Source organism: Hyaena hyaena, unplaced genomic scaffold, assembly GCF_003009895.1.
Source record: "Hyaena hyaena isolate Hyena2069 unplaced genomic scaffold, ASM300989v1 scaffold_378, whole genome shotgun sequence".
NCBI classification, from domain to species: domain Eukaryota; kingdom Metazoa; phylum Chordata; class Mammalia; order Carnivora; family Hyaenidae; genus Hyaena; species Hyaena hyaena.
Window position 1 is genome coordinate 1637640 of NW_024081009.1, and position 19346 is coordinate 1656985.

General features: G+C 52.1%; 1 protein-coding gene across 1 annotated transcript in view; it reads left to right on the top strand.

The window, feature by feature from the left end:
• Positions 1 to 506: 506 nt before the first annotated feature.
• WNT9B (Wnt family member 9B) overlaps positions 507 to 19346 on the top strand; it is a 23105-nt gene continuing 4265 nt past the window's right edge. Inside the window, exons 1-2 of the mRNA XM_039250662.1 lie at positions 507 to 627; positions 18830 to 19086. Coding sequence (XP_039106593.1) covers positions 548 to 627; positions 18830 to 19086 — 337 coding nt within the window. The 5' untranslated portion in view covers positions 507 to 547. The remainder of the gene's footprint in view (positions 628 to 18829; positions 19087 to 19346) is intronic.

The window sequence follows — 19346 nt, forward strand, 5'->3', positions numbered from 1 at the left end:
CTGCCCTCAAAATCCCGGGGCTGAGCAGAGAGACCCACACCCGACGCGCAGGAGGGCGGACACCGCACGGCTTCTCCGCAGATTCCAGGAGCCTCCCTCCTTCGGGGACACCCACCCCCGTACCTCGGGGGAGAGAATCTCGTGCTTCCCTCCACCCCGCGGGGAGATGCAGAGACTCCCCGGTCTCCGCCGCGTACCCCCATCCCCGTCTCTCCGCGCCCGGGGGCCTTCAAGTTCCGCCGGCTCGTCGCCCGGCGGGCGCGGCGACAGGTGAGCTCTCACCTGGGGCGGGTGGGACCGGGAGATGGGGGCGGGGCGGGGGCGGGCCTTGGGCGGCGGCCCCACCCGCGACGGGGCGGGGCGATACCGGCGGGGCCAATGGGGCGGGGGGCTCACCGCCCGGGGGTGGGGGGTGCCGCCGGCGCCGCTCCCTCCCCCACCCCCGCTCCGCCCCGCCCGGGTTTAAAGCCCCACGGGCGGCTGGTGGCGGCGCTGCGAGCGCTGAGCGGCGCGAGGAGATGCGACAGGGCGCCGCGCCGCCGGCACCATGCGCCCCCCGCCCGCGCTGGCCCTGGCCGCGCTCTGCCTGCTGGCGCTGCCCGCCGCCGCCGCCGCCGCCTACTTCGGGTCAGTGCCCGCCGCGCCCCCGGCCCGCCTGCCTCCCCTCCTCCGGCTAGAGCAGGGCCAACTTTTCCCGCCCGCCCGCCCGCCCCGGCCGCGGTGGGACCTCGAACTCAGACCTTAGCCCCCGGCGGGCCCCAGTCCCGGCTGGCTGTCGGGGTTCGCACGCCGAGCTTGACCTCTGGCTTTCCCCCGCTCAGGCCCGGAGAGCGCCTTCTGGGGTCGCACTCTTGGTCCTCTGCGCCGCCGCTCTTCCCACCCCGCCCTGTCCGCGACCGCATCTCGCTCACCCCGCGCTGTCTCGGACCCCCGTCCGAGAGCCCGGACTCTGCCCAGGCTGCGGACCCTGGCCCCAGCCTCTCCGCGCGCCCTGTCCCTGCTGCTCCAGGCGCCCCTCGCGCGCTCTGATGCCCTCTCTGGACCCTCATTCTGTGCCCTGTCTGCTTGTACCCCGGTCTCCGTCCAGCCCCCGTCCTCGCCTCGGGCTCTCTCTCCACCCTCTCTCTGCCTTCCCCCTGCAGAATGGAGACCCTTCGGGCTGCGTGGCTGGGCGGGGTGGGGTGTTACCCCAGCCGGGGGAGGGGATCGCGCGGACACCGGGGGAATGCGGACCTGCAGACTTCGGGGAGTGTCAGCTGGAGATGGGGGGGGGGACCTTCCCCTAGGGAAGCCCAACCAAATCTCAGACCTGACGAAGCGTGAATTCTGGGGAGGATGAGCAGGAGTGAGGAGGCAGGAGGTGTCCGTGGTTGGAAAAGGAGGATCAGAGTTGGGGAGACACCTGGGGAGAGCGGGCGGGAGCCGGGACTGAACCCAGTGCAAGTTACAGGGCAATTGTCCCTTCTCTCCGACCCAGGGACTTGGGTGGGAGGTGGGGTCGTAGCTACGAAGGCACTTCCCTGACCTCCACCCACAGCTTGCTCCAAAAGTGTACGGATTATGACTTTAGTCGTGTCACTTTTTGTGATCTTCACTCCAAATCAGGGTGAGGTTTACAGTCTGACTAAAGAGAAGGCAATAAAACACCGGGCCAGTGACCTGCCAGAGACAACGAGTAAGGATCTGAGAAGCGCCTGCACAGGCCCAGCTAAGGGCTGTGGGCTAATTTCCGGGTCATGACCCCTGGTTAAAACGTGCCTTGGCTGTGAGCAGGGGGCCTCTCCTGAAATATAAGGGATGGGGGTAGGCAGGTGAGGCCAGACCCTAGGTCTGAGCTCAGCTTGCTGGTGACCGGGGAAGACCCGTCTCTGGGCCTCAGTGACCCCTTTTGTACAGAGAAGGGGCTGAACTTGATAGCACTGAGCCTCTATTTCCACACAGAACAGTGTACAAACGTGTATGCCAATGACTTCAGGCTTGAAGGCATGGATAGAATGGCTAGGGCACAGGCTTTGGGTTCAGTTCCCAACCCTGCTACTTGCTAGCTGTGTGCTCTTGCCCAAATCACTTAACCTCTCTGTGTCGCAGTTTCTCATCTGTAACCTGAGGAGAATAGTGCCTATTTCATATGTGCGTTCTGTGCATTAGTACACGTAAAGCACCTAGGACAGTATCTAGCACATAGTAAATGCTCAGCTAATGCCACAGTTACTGTCAGTATAGACAGTGGGGCATCGTATCTTGATAGCCCTTCCAGGGGTTTCTGAGCTGGGATGGAGAACAAGAGGATGAATGTACCTCCATCCACTTGGACCCCAGCTCATTTCCACAATTCTTTGTCTGGGTTTTGGGGTTGGGGATGGGGTGAGGGCCAGACGGGGTGAGAGGACAGGGGCTCCAGGAGACCTGGAGCATCCTGGAGTGTGTGGTTGGAGGGGAAAGGAGTCTGTAGCAGTGCACAGGGGTAGAGTTTGAGACATATGAGCAGGGGAGCAGCCTTGAAATCGGGGTAGGAGGGGATGGTTGATTAGGCCTGGGTTAGGGTTGAAAGGGATCATGTGAGTATTGGAGCCACCTCTTCCAGGTCATGAATCCAACTAGGCAAAGGTGACCAAATAGACTCAAGCCCCCACCACCCCAGTCTGGGGAACGGGACAAATACTTAGAGAATAAGCTAAAACTGAGGCCTTGCACTATTATGTGTCTAGTCTCTGAGAGGGTGTTCAGTCTGAGTTCCCACTGAGGAAGCCCTACTGTGACTCAAGTCAGGTCAGATTTCCCAGCTTCCCATCAGAATTTGCTCTCTGGAAGGAATCTGATATCAGCCATCCACACGATAGTGAGAATGAGAGGAAATCTGCTTCTCCTGTCTCCAGGTTGTTTGCATTTGAAATATCATTTCTGATTATAAGATGAAGTGTTTGGGCATTTGATAAAGGAAAATTCAGGGGCGACTGGGTGGCTTAGTCGATTAAGTGAACGACTCTTGATTTCAGCTCAGGTCATGATCTTGTGGTTCATGAGTTTGAGCCCCATGTCGGGCTCTGCACTGACAGCGCGGAGCCTGCTTAGCATTCTCTGTTTGCCTCTCTCTCTGCCCCACCCCAGCTTGCTCTCTATCTCTCTCTCTCAAAATAAATAAACATTAAGAAGAAGAAGAAGAAGAAAATGCAAATATCAGGAGAGCAAGTGAGGCCAATCTTCTTGGGGTCTTTGAAATCATAGAATCTTAGATTTAAGAGTTGCAAGTGCCCCAAAAGCACCTGTGGTTAAACTCCCTGTTTCAAACAGGTCATGTGTTATTATTTCCATTTTTCAAATGAGGCAGCCATCATACTCCAAACCACAGTAAGCCAGCAATTGCTTCTAGGGCTTTTGTATGAACCCAGGGCTGAAGGCTGGTGATGCTGATAATTACCTAATAACTAGTGTTTCAGTTTACAAATCACTTTCTCATACAGCTTCTCTCTCCTCTCATCCCCAGAGCCATTCTACAGGAATATAGGATGGGGTAAATAGTTCCCTAAAGGAAACTGAGAGTCAGGAAAGTCTAGTGATTCACCCTATGTCACACAGCAAGTCAGTGGGAGAGGCAGGGTAGAAACAAGGTCCTGCCTCCAGTCTGGGCCCTTTGCCCTCCAAGAAAGAGTCTCAAGAGCTAATACTGTGAGATAATCCAGTGGAGCGGCAGCTGCAAGGAGCTGCAGAGAGTAAGGGGGTGGAGGGGAGCCCCCTCCCCTGCTTGGTCACTTGGTCACATCACTTGCCTCCAAGGTCTATAGCACCTGGAGGTCCTAAAGTTCCCCAATTCTTTAAAATTTTTTTCCAATGTTTATTTAATTTTGAGAGACAGAGATAGAGCACAATGGGGAAGGAACAGAGAGAGAGAGAGAGAGAGAGAGAGAGAGGGCCAGAGAATCCGAAACAGGCTCCACGCTCTGAACTGTCGGCATAGAGCCAGACACAGGGATCGAACTCACGGACTGTGAGATCGTGACCTGAGCCGAAGTCGGAAGCTTAACCGACTGAGCCACCCAGGAACCCCACAGTTCCCCATTCCTAACGGGCTGATCCTGGCCTAGAAGTCTAGGATGACTCAGGAGCTCATATGTTGGCTTGGATGGCTTGGGGATTCTGCAAATAATAACTTGTGTGGTGTTTTCTAAATGAACATGCACTGTATTATGTGGCATGTGGAGCCCATACAGACCTTGTTACTGCACCCAGTCTTTAAGTCATCCCAAGGGCTTTGTAAGTAGCAGCAGTTCTTGTGGATACAAACTTTTTTTTTTTTTTTTTTTGGATACAACTTTTAAAATCCTTGTTGACTTTAGTGGTGCTTTTAAAATGTGTGATCTCTGCATTACTTGGGTTTCTTTCCCCTTAGGGATGGTACAGAGACGTTTATGAACACACAGGCTTTGGAGTCAGCTATGCCTGAGTTTAAATCCCAGCCCTTTGTCTTGCTAGCTATGTGACTTTGAGCAAATAGCTTAACCTTCCTGAGCTTCAGGTGATGCTAATACCTACCTTAAAGGCTGATGTGAGGCTTAATTGAGATGATGAATGAAAGGGTCTGATTGGGTGCTTTGGGTGGTGGCTGGCGCTCTACCCATCTTCTTGGGTCATAGAGGCATCATTGTGAAGAGGCAAGACACGACCTTAATCTTTCCTTCTAATCAACATCACATACAGTAAAATGCAAGCACCCTAAGTGCACAGTTTGGGTTATAACCGATGTATATCCCATGTCCCCACCCCCACGACTACTAGATGGAACATTTCCATCAGCCCAAAGGATCCCTATGCTCCTTTGCAGTCAACCCTCCCCCACCAGCCTCAGACCATCACGTCTCTGTTTCCTGTCCTTAGAGATTCATTTTGCCCATTGAAGTTCCTAGAAATGGAATCATACAGTCAGCCTTTTGTGTCTGAATTCTTTTGCTCAAAATAATGTTTTTGAGACCGACCCATGTTGTTATGTATATCAGCACATCTCTTTTTACTGCTGAGTAGTGTTTCACTGTGTGGATATGCTACAATCTGTTTATCTGTTTACCAGCGGATAGACATTTATATTGTTTCCAGCTGGGGGCTATTCCAAATAAAGCTGCTCTAAGCATTTACGTCCATGTACGGATGTAGACATATGTTTTTGTTTCTCTTGGATAAATATCTGGGACCTGATTGTTGGGCCACGCGGTATGCCTATGTTTAACTTTATAAGAAACAGCCAAATAGTATTCCAAAATGATTGCACCATTTTGTGCAGTATGTATCAGAGTTCCAATTACTCCTCTTTTAAAATTTTTCTGGGGCGCCTGGGTGGCTTAGTCGGTTAAGCGTCCGACTTTCGCTTAGGTCATGATCTCGCGGTTCGTGGGTTCGGGCCCCGCGTCGGGCTCTGTGCTGACTGCCAGCTCAGAGCCTGGAGACTGTTTCAGTCTGTGACTCCCTCTCTCTCTGACCCTCCCCTGCTCACGCTGTCTCTCTCTCCTGGAAATAAATAAAACATTTAAAAAAAAAATAAAATTTTTCTTAAAAGTTTATTTATTTGTTTTGAGGTGGGGAAGGGCAGAGAGAGAGACGGAGAGAGTGAATCCCAAGCAGGCTCTGAACTGTCAACACAGAGCCCGACGTGGAGCTCGAACTCACAAACCACGAGATCATGACCTGAGCCGAAACCACAAGTTGGACATTTAACAGATCAAATCACTCAGGCGGCTCCCTGTCCATCTTAATTTTGGCCATTTCAGTGGATATGTATTGCTATCACATTATGGTCTTAATTTGCATTTTCCCACTGATGAATGGTGTATTGAATATTTTTTTCACGTACATGGTAGTCATTTGAATATCTTTTTTATTGGGTCATTTGTCTTCTTATTATTGAGTTGTAAGAGTTCTTGGTATATATTTCATCACTATCTGTGGCTTGCCTTTTTCTTTTCTTTCTTCCTTTTTTTCCCTTTTCTTTCTTTTCTTTCTTTCTTTCTTTCTTTCTTTCTTTCTTTCTTTCTTTCGAGAGAGACAGACGAGTGCAAGCAGGGGAAGGGTAGAGAGAGAGGGAGACACAGAATCTGAAGCAGGCTCCAGGCTCTGAGCTGTCAGCAGGGTCCTGATGCAGGGTTTAGGCTCACAGACTGTGAGATCATGACCTGAGCCAAAGTCAGATGCTTAACCGACTGGGCCACCCAGGTGCCCCTTGCCTTTTTACTTTCTTACTGGAATCTTAGGAAGAATAGAAGTTCTTCATTTTGACAAAGTACAATTTACATCTTCTTATGTGCTTTGTGCTTTTTTTGTTGTCCTATCCATGAAATCTCTGTCTACTCAGAGGCTGTAAATATTTCCTCTTATATTTTCTTCTAGAAACTTTATAGTCTAATCTCTCATACTTAGGTCTATTGTTTCTTTCTTTCTTTTCTTTCCATTTTTTTTTTTTTTTTGAGGTAGGGGCACAAGTGAGCAAGGGGCAGAGAGAGAAAGAGAGAGAGAGGTGGGGCTCATCCAAAGCAGGGCACGAGCTCATCTAATGCAGAGCTTAAGCTTACCTGATGAGCGACTCGAACTCATGAACCATGATCTTGTGATCTGAGCTGAAGTCAGATGCTTAGCCTGAGCCATCCAGGTACCCTCTCTGTTGTCACTTTTTGGTGCAAATTAATTGATTCAATATAGGAGGTCCTATCTCTGGACTCTCTATTCTGTTCCATTAATCCATATGTTTACTCTTATGCCAATACCATATAGTCTTGATTATAGTAAGCTGTATGGTAGGTCTTGAAGCCAAGTACTATAAGTTCTCTCTCTCCCCTTTTAAAATTGTTTTGGCTATTCTAGGTCCTTTGTATTTCCACATAAATTTTTAATACATTTTTAAAGTTTATTTATTATTTTGAGAGAGAGTGCAAGCTTGAGCAGGGAGGGGCAGAGAGAGGGGGAGAGAGAGAATCCCAAGCAGGCTCTACACTGTCAGCACAGAGCCTGACTTGAGGCTCTACCCCATGAAACATGAGGTCATGACCGAGCCGAAATCAAGAGTCAGATGCTTAACCAACTGAGCGACCCAGACGCCCCTCCACCTACATTTTAGAATCAGCTTGTCAATATCTATAGGAAAGCCTGCTGGGATTTTGCTTGGGATTATACTGAATCTATAAATCAATTTATAGAAGATTGACCTTCTAACAATATTGAATTTGCCGATTTATTAACAGGCATATCTCTTTATTTGGGGCTTTTAAAATTTATTGCAGCAATGTTTTTAAATTTTCAGTATGCACGTCTTGCAAATAATATAAAAAGACGTATTCCTGAGGGTTTTATGAATTTGGATGGTATTGTTTTCATCTGAAAACATTTTTAGAAATTGATTGGGTCCTGAGAAAAACAGGGTTGGAGGGAAGAAAGGGTAAAAGAAATTTTACTGCTTTGGGGTGGTGGATTGAAAGCCAAACATCACTGATAAGAATCATTGTGTTTGGGGAAGGAATTTAGGCCGGCTTGTCCCAGGCTAGGCTGTAACCCCTCCCAACCCCCACCCTTGAGAAGCTGGGCTCTGCAGTTGGGCTCAGGGTCAAACCAGCCTCCTCATGGATAGTGATGGATTTTCTAAGGCTGAGGAGGACAGGTAAGGCAGGGGGACTCCTGGGCTGGAATCCCCTGGAAGAGAGATCCTGGTGCCTTTAGGATTATATGAACAGCTCTTGGGAAAGGTTGGTCTTGGGAGATGTGGGCCAGGTGCTGTGAGGGTGAACCTCACCCTGGCATCAGCCTAAGTAGGGAGAGAGGCAGCCCAAGGCCTTGCTACAGCATAAGGAGCACTGGACTTGGAGTCACACAGATTGAATTCAGATCTTCCATCCAACCATTCACTAACTGTGACCCAGGACAAGTCAGTTAACTGTTCTAACCTCAGTTTTCTCATCTATAAAATGGGCAGATCCTTACCTTGCAGGGTTATTGTGACAGTTAAAGAAGTACATATAAAAGTGCTGAAATGAGTTCAAGAAATCTAACAATCTGGCCTTAGAGCCTCCCAAGTTAAGGAGCATCTTCGATTCCTTTCTCCCTTCATCTCAGCCCCTGTCGTTGTATAATTTGAGTCATTCCTGTGCTCAACATTTTATGTGCATGATTTCATTTAACCACCGCGACACCCCAGGAGGTGGTGCTGGAATAATTTTCTTCATAGAGGTGAGTGGGGAAGAAAGCTCAGAGAGGTCAAGTGCCTTGCCCAAAGTCACACAGCTACTGTGGCTGGCAGCACCAAAATTTGAATTCTAGCTTGTCAGAATCCAGAGCCAAGCTCGTCCTCCCTGCCTCATGTTGACCTGGGGCTCAACGGGGTCTGCCTCTCCCTGGGTGGCCCTGACCCTTGAGCCCTCCATTCCATCGCCCATACCCTCACCCGGCATATGCCCTAGCATCTCTGGCACTGCGTGTCCTAAACTCTCGTTTCGTTGTCCTTTTTTGCCCCCGACGTGCTTAGGTCTTCAATTCATGCATAGCTCCCTTTAGGCGAGGGTCTTGGGGGCCCTGTTTTTGGCTGGGTCCCCCATGGGTCTTGGCATTGCCTCGTGGTGCACAGTGAATGTCCAAAGGGGCGGCCCCTCTCCCTTTCGTTGGCCCTTCCTCTCCTCCAGAACCTTCCTCTACTCCATCATATTTGCACTTTCTTCTTCTGCTTACGCTTGGCTCTCTTGAGCACACACCGCTTGGTCATGACCTGGCCTCTGTCAGGATAGGAAGTAGAAACAAAGCAGAAAACAGAGTCTGTCTCATTCAGACTCCAGAAGTCAGCCACAGTGGGCCTTCCATGGGAATCTCCGAGATGGGTTGAGGGATAGGACAGACCCCTCACTGGAGCGATGAAGACCCAAGGGGGAGGCTGGAGAGTCTCAAAGAGCCAGAATATTCTTAAACCACCATGTTCAGAGCCCTGGAAATTCTTTTCTTTCCTTCCTTCCTTCCTTCCTTCCTTCCTTCCTTCCTTCCTTCCTTCCTTCCTTCCTTTTTCTTTCTTTCCTTCTGTAAGCTCTGTGCCCAATTTGGGGCTTGTACTCACTACCCAGATAGCAAGAGTTACATGCTCTACCCACTGAGCCAGCCAGGCACCCCCAGAGTCCTGGAAATTCTAAAGAGACCAGTTTTAGGGTGAGAGCAGAGAAGGTCTGCTCTCTTGACAGTTACATTTCCTCTAAGGCCAGGTCATGTCAGAATTCAAGAATTTTTGAATTTTAGAAAGACAACATAATGCATATGCCATGTTGAGGGCAGCACCCCATAATCAGACATTTTATTATTTTTGCAGGAAAACATCTACATGTTGGGATAAATAAAGACCATAAATAGTCTCATTTTGGTTCAGGTCAGGACTTGCGGCCATATGAATTCACCATAACTGCACAAACATTTGTAGTCGTCCGAGCTTTCTGGAGTTGGAATTGTAGATAAAGGTTTGTGAATCTGCGGTAAACTTTCAGTGTGTGTCACCTCTAGAGATTGTGCAAGCTGAGTTTGTTTTATTTATTTATTTATTTATTTATTTATTTATAATAGAGATTTATTTATTTATTTTTTAATAGAATTTATTGGCAGGTTGGCTAACATACAATGTGTTCGTGTGCTCTTGGCTTTGGGGGTAGATTCCCATGATTCATTGCTTACATACAACACCAGTGCTCATCCCAACAAGTGCCCTCCTCCATGCCCATCACCCATTTCCCCCTCCCCCACCAACCCTCAGTTTGTCCTCTGTATTTAAGAGTCTCTTATGGTTTGCCTCCCTCTCTGTTTGAAATGACTTTTCCCCTTTCCTTCCCCCATTGGTCTTCTGTTAAGTTTCTCAAGTTCCACATATGAGTGAAAAGGTATGGTATCTGTCCTTCTCTGCTTGACTTATTTCGCTCAGCATAGCACCTTCCAGTTCCATCCACGTAGCTACACATGGCCAGATTTCATTCTTTCTCATTGCCATGTAGTATTCCGTTGTATAGATAAACCACATCTTCTTGATCCGTTCCTCAGTTGATGGACACTGGGCTGTTTCCACACTTTGGTTATTGTTAAAAGCGCTGCTATAAACATTGGGGTATATGTGACCCTATGAATCAGAAAGCTTTGGGCCAAGTCTTGTCTGGTCCTCACTGGGTATCAAAGGGTGGCTTCAGCTGCCTGGCTTCCTCATCTCCGGGAACTGAGTTTCAGAGGGAACAGACTTGGCTTTCCCACTCCCCACAGAGGCTGAGCCAGGGTAAGAGTCGGGGTCTGACCGGCCAAGGCCAGGGGGCCCTGCAATCTGGCTCTGGGGAGAGCATGTGTCAGTGATCAGGGTCTGAGAGCCACGCCCTCCCAGCGCCTGCAGGGCTGAGCTTGGGAAGGGTGGGGGTGTGGGGTGTCGGGTGGCCTCTGCAGCCTGGGAGTGAGGCCGCAGGGAGGCCAAGGGTGTGGGATGGGGCATGGGGGAAGGCTGAGGGATGGCCTGGAACTACACTCTCTGCCTGGGGTTGGACATCAGGGATTTATGCAGCCAGCAGGTGTCTGAGGAGCCCCTGCTTGGGGTGGAGGATCTGAGCTGGGGACGGGGGACCTCCGGGTACAAGAACCAGGACTCTGCCAAGGGGCTTACAGACTCCTTGAAGAGACCTATCTGCAGCTCTGAGGAGGAAGAAAAAAGTGTCAACCATGCAGAACTAAGGGTATTATATTTGTAAAAGTGAGAGAAGACAAAGAAAGAGGATAGTTAGAGACAGGTGGGACTGGCAAGTAAGGAGGGCTTCCTGGAGGAGGCAGTCAAGCATTAGAACATGCCAGCACCAGACGGGGCTTCAGGATCACCTTTCCTATTCCTTACATTGTGAGGCAAGCGTTGAAGAAGGCCATGGCCATGAGTCCAGGGGCTCTGTGAGGGCTTTGGGGCTGGGAGAGGCGTGCCAGGCAGGGGTTACAGTGTGAAGGAAGGCGTGGAGCCGACTGTGGTAGCCAAGACTGCCCTGAGGGGAGGGACCCTCTGCGACAGCCATGGCTGGTCCTGGGTCCAGGACAGCCCAAGGTGGGAAGTTGCTCTGATCCTGCCCCCGGGGGTTCCTGGCCTATTCCCGAGGGAGCCCCTTACAGCTTCATCCCTGCGGGCTGTCCTGGCCACTCTGCTGTTCCCTAGGCCCATTTAGGGAGTGGCTCCCTCACCGGGTTGGGAGGCTCCTGCTTCCCTGGAGCTGAGCAAAGTGGTGTGGGGGTGGGGACCATCCCTGGGCCCTGCCGGGGGGACACGTGGACATGTCTTCTTGGAGCAGCTGCAAATAGCGGAGCTTTCCTCCTCACACCGAGATCGGGCGCAGGGCACTCCCCCAGGGGCTCAGCCTGCCTGCCTGTCCGTGGGCCCCGGTCAAGAGGCTACCAAGCTGGTTAGTTGGTCAACTTACTGTGGTTCATTAACTTGGCCGAAGTTACCCAACCCACGAGGCAGGCTTTCATGGTTGCGGCAGAACTGGGTGGGGGTGTTGCTGGCTGCAAGAAGAGACAGCCTCAGCGACTCCTTGCTTTTCCCTATAGCCTCCATCCCATGTCCCCTAAACTACTCCTTCCCTGGGTCAGGGCTGGTCCCGTGAACCCAGGAAGCTGGAGGAGCTTGTCTTAAAGCCTCCAGCACCCCCTTTTCTCTACCCCTCTCTCTCCTCGCTCCAGGCTTCCCCTTTCTCTTCAGTTTCTTCATGATCCCAGACCCTCTCCTTTGATCTCCCTTCTATCTAGCAAAGTATGTTCTCAGACACTAGTATTATATCAGACTCTCACACTTTAGTATGAATAAACAGGCCACTTCTCTAAGCTTTATTTCTGATTTTTAGCCAAAAACAAACAGAGTTTTAGACGAGGAAAAGGTAGCCTTTTAAACAAAGCATACCTCTCTCCTCCCTTTAGCTGCCCAGGGTCCCAGAGGAGTCCTAACCGGATTGCCTTCCTTTCAAACCAACCTGTCTTGTGTTCTTTTCAACCTAGACATTTGCTGAGGATGGCGACTGATTTTGCTTCCCTGAAGTGTTATGTTAAAACTGCAAGCAGAAACTGCCAGGCTTGACAGAAACAATCAGGGGACCCTAGGCACAGTCCTAGTCATGCCATGAACTCAGTGGGTCACCTTGGACAATAAATATTACATGAACTCAGGGCAAAAGTAGACAGGGCAAAGTAGAGACCCGCACACTTGGCAAACGCCTTGCTCTCCTGCCTACCCCTAGAAGCCTCTGGAATACCTCCCAGGAGTCATCTGGGTGACCGGGCCATCTCAAAGGGCTTCTCCAGCCTTAAGCCACAATGATTCAAATGGCGTGCATTTGCACCCAGGCAGTGAGCTGGGGGAGATGCTCCTAACCTCAGGCCTGCAGACGCGAGGGAGTCCTCTGCACATGGGGACCTTCCATCGCCACTGTGCCACCTGACCCATGCATGCCAGGGATGAAGGTTTCCTCTCCTTGCTTCTGTCTGAGCCTGACTGGAGAGGGAGAGAGACAGGGAGGAGGAGGGGGAAGCATTTCCTCCGCAGATGTTGTACTGGCCAAGCTCTAAATACCCAAGATTGTTGAGATGCAAAGCGTGCTTGCTGAACGGGCTGCTCACTGCCCGCATAGCTGTGAGCACGAGTCTCCCTGATGCCACCCTCAGCGGGCAGCCGGGTCTGCAGCTGTGAAACAGGAAGTAGAGCTGTTGTTAGAGAGACAAAGCCCGCAGCTGGCCAGGGGGATTGCGCTGGGCTGGGGGACAGGGCTCTGGGGATGAGCTTTAGGGGGAAGGTGGTGGCCAGATTCGGTCCTCGAGGTGGGCCCATGGAGTCATGAACTTAAGAGCTGGGGAGGAAAGGAAGGCCAGACCCAGGAGAGGCGGCGGGGGGGGGGGGGGGNGATTCGGTCCTCGAGGTGGGCCCATGGAGTCATGAACTTAAGAGCTGGGGAGGAAAGGAAGGCCAGACCCAGGAGAGGCGGCGGGGGGGGGGGGGGTTGCGGGCGGGCAGGTGGGGTAGGGGACCCAGACAGGGAAGTAGTGAGTGATCTTTTGTGTAATTTGGTCTCTTGTGAGTAGACAGGAAGCTGACATCCATAAAGTCGTTTATATTTATATTCAAATGAATGGGTGAGTGAAGAGGGGATGGCACTTGTTAAGGGAGAGGTAGGAAATGACAGCTGGCGACTTTGCCAGCCTGCTCATTAAGGACAAGTTCTTGGAGGAGGCATGGGGTAGACACGGAGTCCGGGAGAGGAGAGAGGAGTCTGAAGGATGGAGAGAATGGCATGCTGGTCAGCAGCATAAACTTGGGGCCCCTCAACTTGACAGGAAGAGGGGAGAGAAGCTTGGGGTGGGTATTGAAGTTACCGCCCCCCCCCCCCTCTGTAGAAGGACTGTCAGAGCCATATGCCCTCTCTTCCTGGCATTGCCCTCAGCAACCCTCCCCTAGTGGAAAGAGATGAGTGGTGGAGAGCACAGGGTGGGGGTGGGGAGTGTGTGTGTGTGTGTGTGTGTGTGTGTGTGTGTGTAGGGGGACTTAGTGAGGGCTGGGAGTGGAGGGCTGAGATGTTTGAGATGAAAGCTCAAAGTGAACACTTACCATGCAAATGGCCCTACAGCGGAAGCCTGTTATCAGGAGCATCTAATGGGGTTTTGCAGGGCCAAGGCCAATGCTTCAGGCAGAGCAAGGCTTTCCTGGTTCCCAGGCAGTTGCCCCCAGTTGGCATGGTCGCTGGTGCCAGGCACAGCTCCTGGCCCCTCCAGCTAAGGGTCCAGACAGGCTGGCATTACCTGGTGCCCTGGGAACTGCCAGCTTTGTCCTCCACCACCCACCCTCTCAGTCACCCACATCCTGGGGGTGGCCCTCCCCTGGAATCAACAGACTTCTCAAGCAGAAACAAGGGTGGGAGTGGGGGTGGAAGACTGGAGCCTAGAGCGCCCCCAAGTGATGGGAAATGCACTACAGCTGCCAGGTCTTCCCCAGCTAGCCAGGGGGGTGCTCCTTAGGAGCTCCCTCCAGCCTCCTCTCCATCCCCCCCCCCCCACCAGGCCTCCTACTACAGGCAGGACAGGACCAGCCAAGGTCAGGTTCTCATGCAGATGGAGCTAAGAGTTCTGATCTCTGAGCAGCTACTGATTGTTCCATGAGGAGTTGGGCTGGTTTGAAGCTTTCTTCTCCTTGGGAGAAGTCTGGGATACTCCTGAAATGCAACCAAGTTCCTTCTAGACTGTGAGCTCCTTGAGGGCGGGAGCAGGTCCCAGCAGCCAGCATGGCGCCTGGCACATAGTGAGTGCCCAGGAATGCCACGTGCCTGGAGATTACTGGGTGTCGGGCACTGTTCTAAGAGCTGCACAAAAGTTAGCTAATTTAATCCTCCCGGTAACCTTGTGAGGTAGGTACTGTGATTGTCTGTATCTTATAGATGAGGCAGAGACAGGTGAAGTGCTTGGCCCAAGGTGGCACAACTAGTAAGAGGCGGGAGTCTGGGCCGGTCACGCTCTCCCCCTGATCACTGTGTGTTTGTTAGATGGAATGAGCTCAGGGGCAGAGTGGGTGTCCCCAAGGTCAACAGTGATGTGGGCAGACTGGGACCAGCCTACCCAGGCCAGAGCAGCTTTGGGGACCTGAGATCCTCGGGTCCCCTACTCCAGCAGGTGGTGGGTAACCATTCCAGTGTGAGCTCCATTTCCTGTCTGGGGTTTAGTGGTGACCAGGGGATCGTGTTGAAGGTAAATGAAAGCAGTCTCCTGAGACACTTTCTCCAAGTTCTTTTCCTTCCTTCAAGGTCATCCCAGATGGGGCGGCTTTAGCCCAAACTGTGGATGGGGTAAGCCCTGAAGAGTGAAAGGAAGGCCAGGGCAGAAGGGGCCAGGGTGTGCGGAGGAGGCCTGGGGTTGGGGGTGTATGTGAGATGAAGTCCTGAGGGGCACCCTTGACTTTTTCCACCCTGGGTGGAGACAAAGTGGCCCAGGGAGTAGCTGGGGATGCTCTGGGGTCAAAGCCAGGGACATCTTGTGTAGGGGAGGGGGGCTTCTGGTCTTATTGTTAAACTAAGGGCTTTGGGCTGAGGGTAGAGAGAGCAGAGTCACAGCCTGGAGGCAAAGAAGGGAGGAGAATGGAGTTGGTCACATGGTCTTCTGTTAAATTGTTGCTTTCTTGACCGGAGAAGAGGGGCTGCAAGTCAGCCTGGGGGCCCCAGCTGGAAGCAGGAAATGGGGGAGACCAGACCAGCAGATACAACCTGTTTGGGGAGAGCGGTCCCTGATGGCTCAGGAACACGCTAGTCAGGCAGACGCCTGAAGGAACCTCTGTCCCACAGCCCAGAAGAGCAACTAGCAGCTTCACAAATTACTCATCCTCTTCTCTTCAGTTCAGAACACTGACGACTTATGTGGCGATGGCATCTGACCTGACCACAGGGCAGTATCTTTATGAAAACTCCAAATTTTGTCTGGATACGTAAGACCAATGAGGCTCACTTGATCTCTTCCGGGTGTGCAGCTTACCCTCATGGGGTCTGACTGACATGCGGGCAATTAAGATTTTGCAGAGAGGCAGGTGGCCGGGGGGGTGGGGGCGGGGGCTTTGGTTCTCAGGCCTGGGGTGCCAGGGAATGTGCTTTCTTCAAGGCGGGGATGGGGGATCTTGCCCGTAGATCCCGAAATGGACTGGAGCCTGCAATGCCTGGAATGTTCCTGAGGTCCAGGAGGGAGCCTCCCCTAGTAGATCCCACCGGAAGGGCAGGATAGCTTGCTAACACCACCCGATGAAATATGGTGTTTTCCAAATTTGATGGCATGGCACGGTCTCGTCGACGGAAATGATCCTGGCCGTGAAGAATAAATAAAAGGGAAACTGGGTCCTGGAAGATCTCCCAGCTGTTTTCCTAAGCCCTGTGGGGACCCCGAAGGCAGTGCCAGAGAGCCTTCTCTGAGAGCAGCCCTGGGCAGACCAGGGCCCGGTGTGGCCTGAGGCCTCTATGCGGTTGGCTGCCTTTCCTGACCATTAATCGCTACTAAGTGTCATTACTGCTAATAAAATTAACCGACTTTATACTGGACTTCTGGGGCCATCAATCACAGGGCCTATTAAACGAAATTTTTTAAAAATAGGTGCCTATGGATAGGGGAGAGGGTGTTTGCTGATTCTGGCTCACAAGTGCAGGCAAGGCCATGCTGGTACTCCACAGCTGTCAGAAGGTCATGATCAGTGACAGCACCCTTAATTGGACAACCAACTCCAGGCCTTGACACTGTACTATAGAAAGGAGTGTCTAAGGCAAGAACACGGCTGCACACAGGAAGATTCTGGGCCCAGGGCTGAAAAGCTCCCCAAATTCTCCCTCCCACTCTCACTTCTGCTTCCCTCTATGCATTTGGTTCATTCTTTTTCTCTCTCTTTGGATCAACATCCTCTATTTATCTCCTGAGTTACAAGCCCCATCACCCAAGAAAGAAAGAGAGAAAGCAACTGTATGTGCACTTCATTCAAATTCCAAGTTCCCAGAGAAAGGACTGATTGGCCCAGCTTAAGTCACGTGATTCCTCATTGGTCCAATCAGTAGGCCAGAGCAGCAAGGTCATGTGGTATAAAATGGCTGGCCCCATGGTATCTGTGTAGCTGGGAAGAAGTGGTGTGTAGCCAACTCAACAGACATTTGCAATCTAAAGGCCTGAGTAATAAGCACTCAAAAAGTGATAATGATATAAATTATAGAAGATAAGATATAAGATATCATATAGCTATAAAGATACAATATCGTTCTTAGAATGCCATTTGAGGCAGGCCTTGAAGGATGCGCAGCCCCATTGGTCAAACCTGCTATCACTCTCTGCTTGTTCTCTCACCTGTCAATCAGCCGCTACAAGGGAGGACCCCGTTTCCAACACACAGCAGCAGCATGAGCGGTTTTCCCTCACACCAGCACCTGCCATGGGGAGGCGGACATCTGTGGGACTAGATGGCCCCTGCTCCCTTTGCGCCTTTCACACTGGAAGCCAGTCAGGGTGGGGCCTCCTCAGCAAGAGCTGACATCTGGACCTGCCAAGGGTCAAGCTCTAAGGGTTTCCTGCCAGGCTGCAGGGAGGGGTTTGGGTGTAGACCTGGTGGACCGGAAATTTACCCATTTGCCCCCAAGTTAATGATTAACGGGTCCCTGCCCTCACCCTGTCTAGCAGGGGAGGCTACGGCCAGGCTGGGCCGGGAGGAGCCTGATAGCATCTGTCTCTGCTCAGGGGTTTCAGAGATATGCTCCACACTGGGTTGGCTGCATCTGATGGATTTAGAATCTACGGGCACTTTCTGGGGGCACCTGGGGCCTGGCCAGAACCCATGCTCTCCCTAGGGCGGTGTGGCATCCAGCCAGATGTCCTGGCTGGGGCAGGTGGCTCTACACAGGAGAGCCGGGCCCTTGGTTCCACGGAGAAGGTGCCTCTCCGACCACTCCAGTGGGCCGGACTGGCCTTGGCCATGGCATATGAGCAAGAGTGACAAGGGCCACATCCAAGCATAAGCTTTAAGAGCCATCACCTGGTTTTATTTTTGCTCACTTATCTTGGCTTTCTCTCACCTGGGTCTGGAATGGTATATATTCTGCCCATGCTGAGGACCGCCAGAGTACAGGATAGAAAATAGAAGAACAGTCTCAGAACCATCTCTGCTGTATGGCTCGGGCTAGTCCCTGCCTCTTCATTAAACTTTATTTCCTTATCTGGACGAAGGGAAGACTCTGCCCAGGTGAGAGAATAAAGCATCTTGCAAGAGGAAGGAATCTTGAGAAACTCTAACCAGCAGAAAGGTGAACCAGAGAGTCCCAGGCACTGTGGTGGGTACTTTCCATATAATCTTCATAGCAGCCCCAAGAGGTAGAAAGGATCCTCTTTGTTCTTCCCGGAGGAGAAACCCAAGGCTTCAAGGTTATGCAACTGGGAAGTGGCAGCCTGACTTCAAAATCCATGAACTTCGGATACAGAAGAATAGGAAGACTGGGACTGACGGCCTGATGGAAATTCATCCACCCATCTGTCAGTTCATCCATTCATCTGTTCATTTGTCCTTCCTTCCTTCCTTCCTTCCTTCCTTCCTTCCTTCCTTCCTTCCTTCCTTCCTTCCTTCCTTCCTTCCTCCATTCCTCCCTCCCTCCCTCCCTTCCTTCCTCCCTTCCCTCCCCTACCTCCCTCCTTCTTTCCTTCTACCATCCAGGTATTCCCTAAGGATCTCTTTGTAACAGGCACTGAGCGGTCAGATGATTGGAGATCTAACTGGGAATTATGGAAACAGGCTAGGCTGGCATGGGATTACATGGACAGCAATGTAACCTACGGGAGAGAGGGATAACAGGGAATTGTTGAGTGCTCAACATCCATATCTGTCTGCCTGTCCCCTCCAGGCAGCAGCCAATACTACACACAGTTTTTCCCAAACTTTCCTGATCATAGAAGCTGCCCCAGGTGTGGAGTAAATACAGATTCCCAGACTGCGCCCCAGACTGATAGAATCAGAATTGCCAACTGTAGATCCTGGGCATCTATATTTTTAACAAGCACCCAGATGATTTGTATGATTGGGCAAATTTGGGAAATAGAATGGTAACAAGAGCAGAGACTTTGGTATCTGGAAAACTTGGGCACCAGACCTTGTTACAAGCACTTGGGTTTTCTACTCTGTGAAATGGGCACATACCCCATGGGGCTGGCCTGCCTGCCAGGAGGGAATAAATGAAGCCCCCCCTAGAAGGACCCCTTCCTCTTGCTTGTCCCATGTCCTCTTTACCCCCTCCCCCCATCATGACCCCTGAGGGTCACTGTCTTCCTCTTTTGCTCTCTCCAGCCTGACCGGGCGGGAGGTCCTGACACCCTTCCCAGGGCTGGGCACCGCTGCGGCCCCAGCACAGAGCGGGGCGCACCTGAAGCAGTGTGACCTGCTGAAGCTGTCCCGCCGACAGAAGCAGCTCTGCCGGAGGGAGCCCGGCCTGGCCGAGACCCTGCAGGACGCTGCCCACCTCAGCCTGCTCGAGTGCCAGTTTCAGTTCCGGCATGAGCGCTGGAACTGCAGCCTGGAGGGGAGGACAGGCCTGCTCAAGAGAGGTAGTGGGGGGAGTGGGGAGGAGGGGGCTGGGGAGGAGGGACCACTGGGGAGGAGGGGACTGGGGGGCTGAGGAGAACTAGGGAGGAGGAGGGCACTCAGGGAGGAGGGGTGGTTGGGGAGGACGGAGTTGGGGGGCTGGGGAGGACTAGAGAGGAGGAGTGCGCTTGGGGAGGAGGGGTGGCTGGGGGAGGAGGGGACTAGGGGGCCGGGGAGGACTAGGGAGGGGGAGCACGCTTGGGGAGGAGGGGTGGCTGGGGGG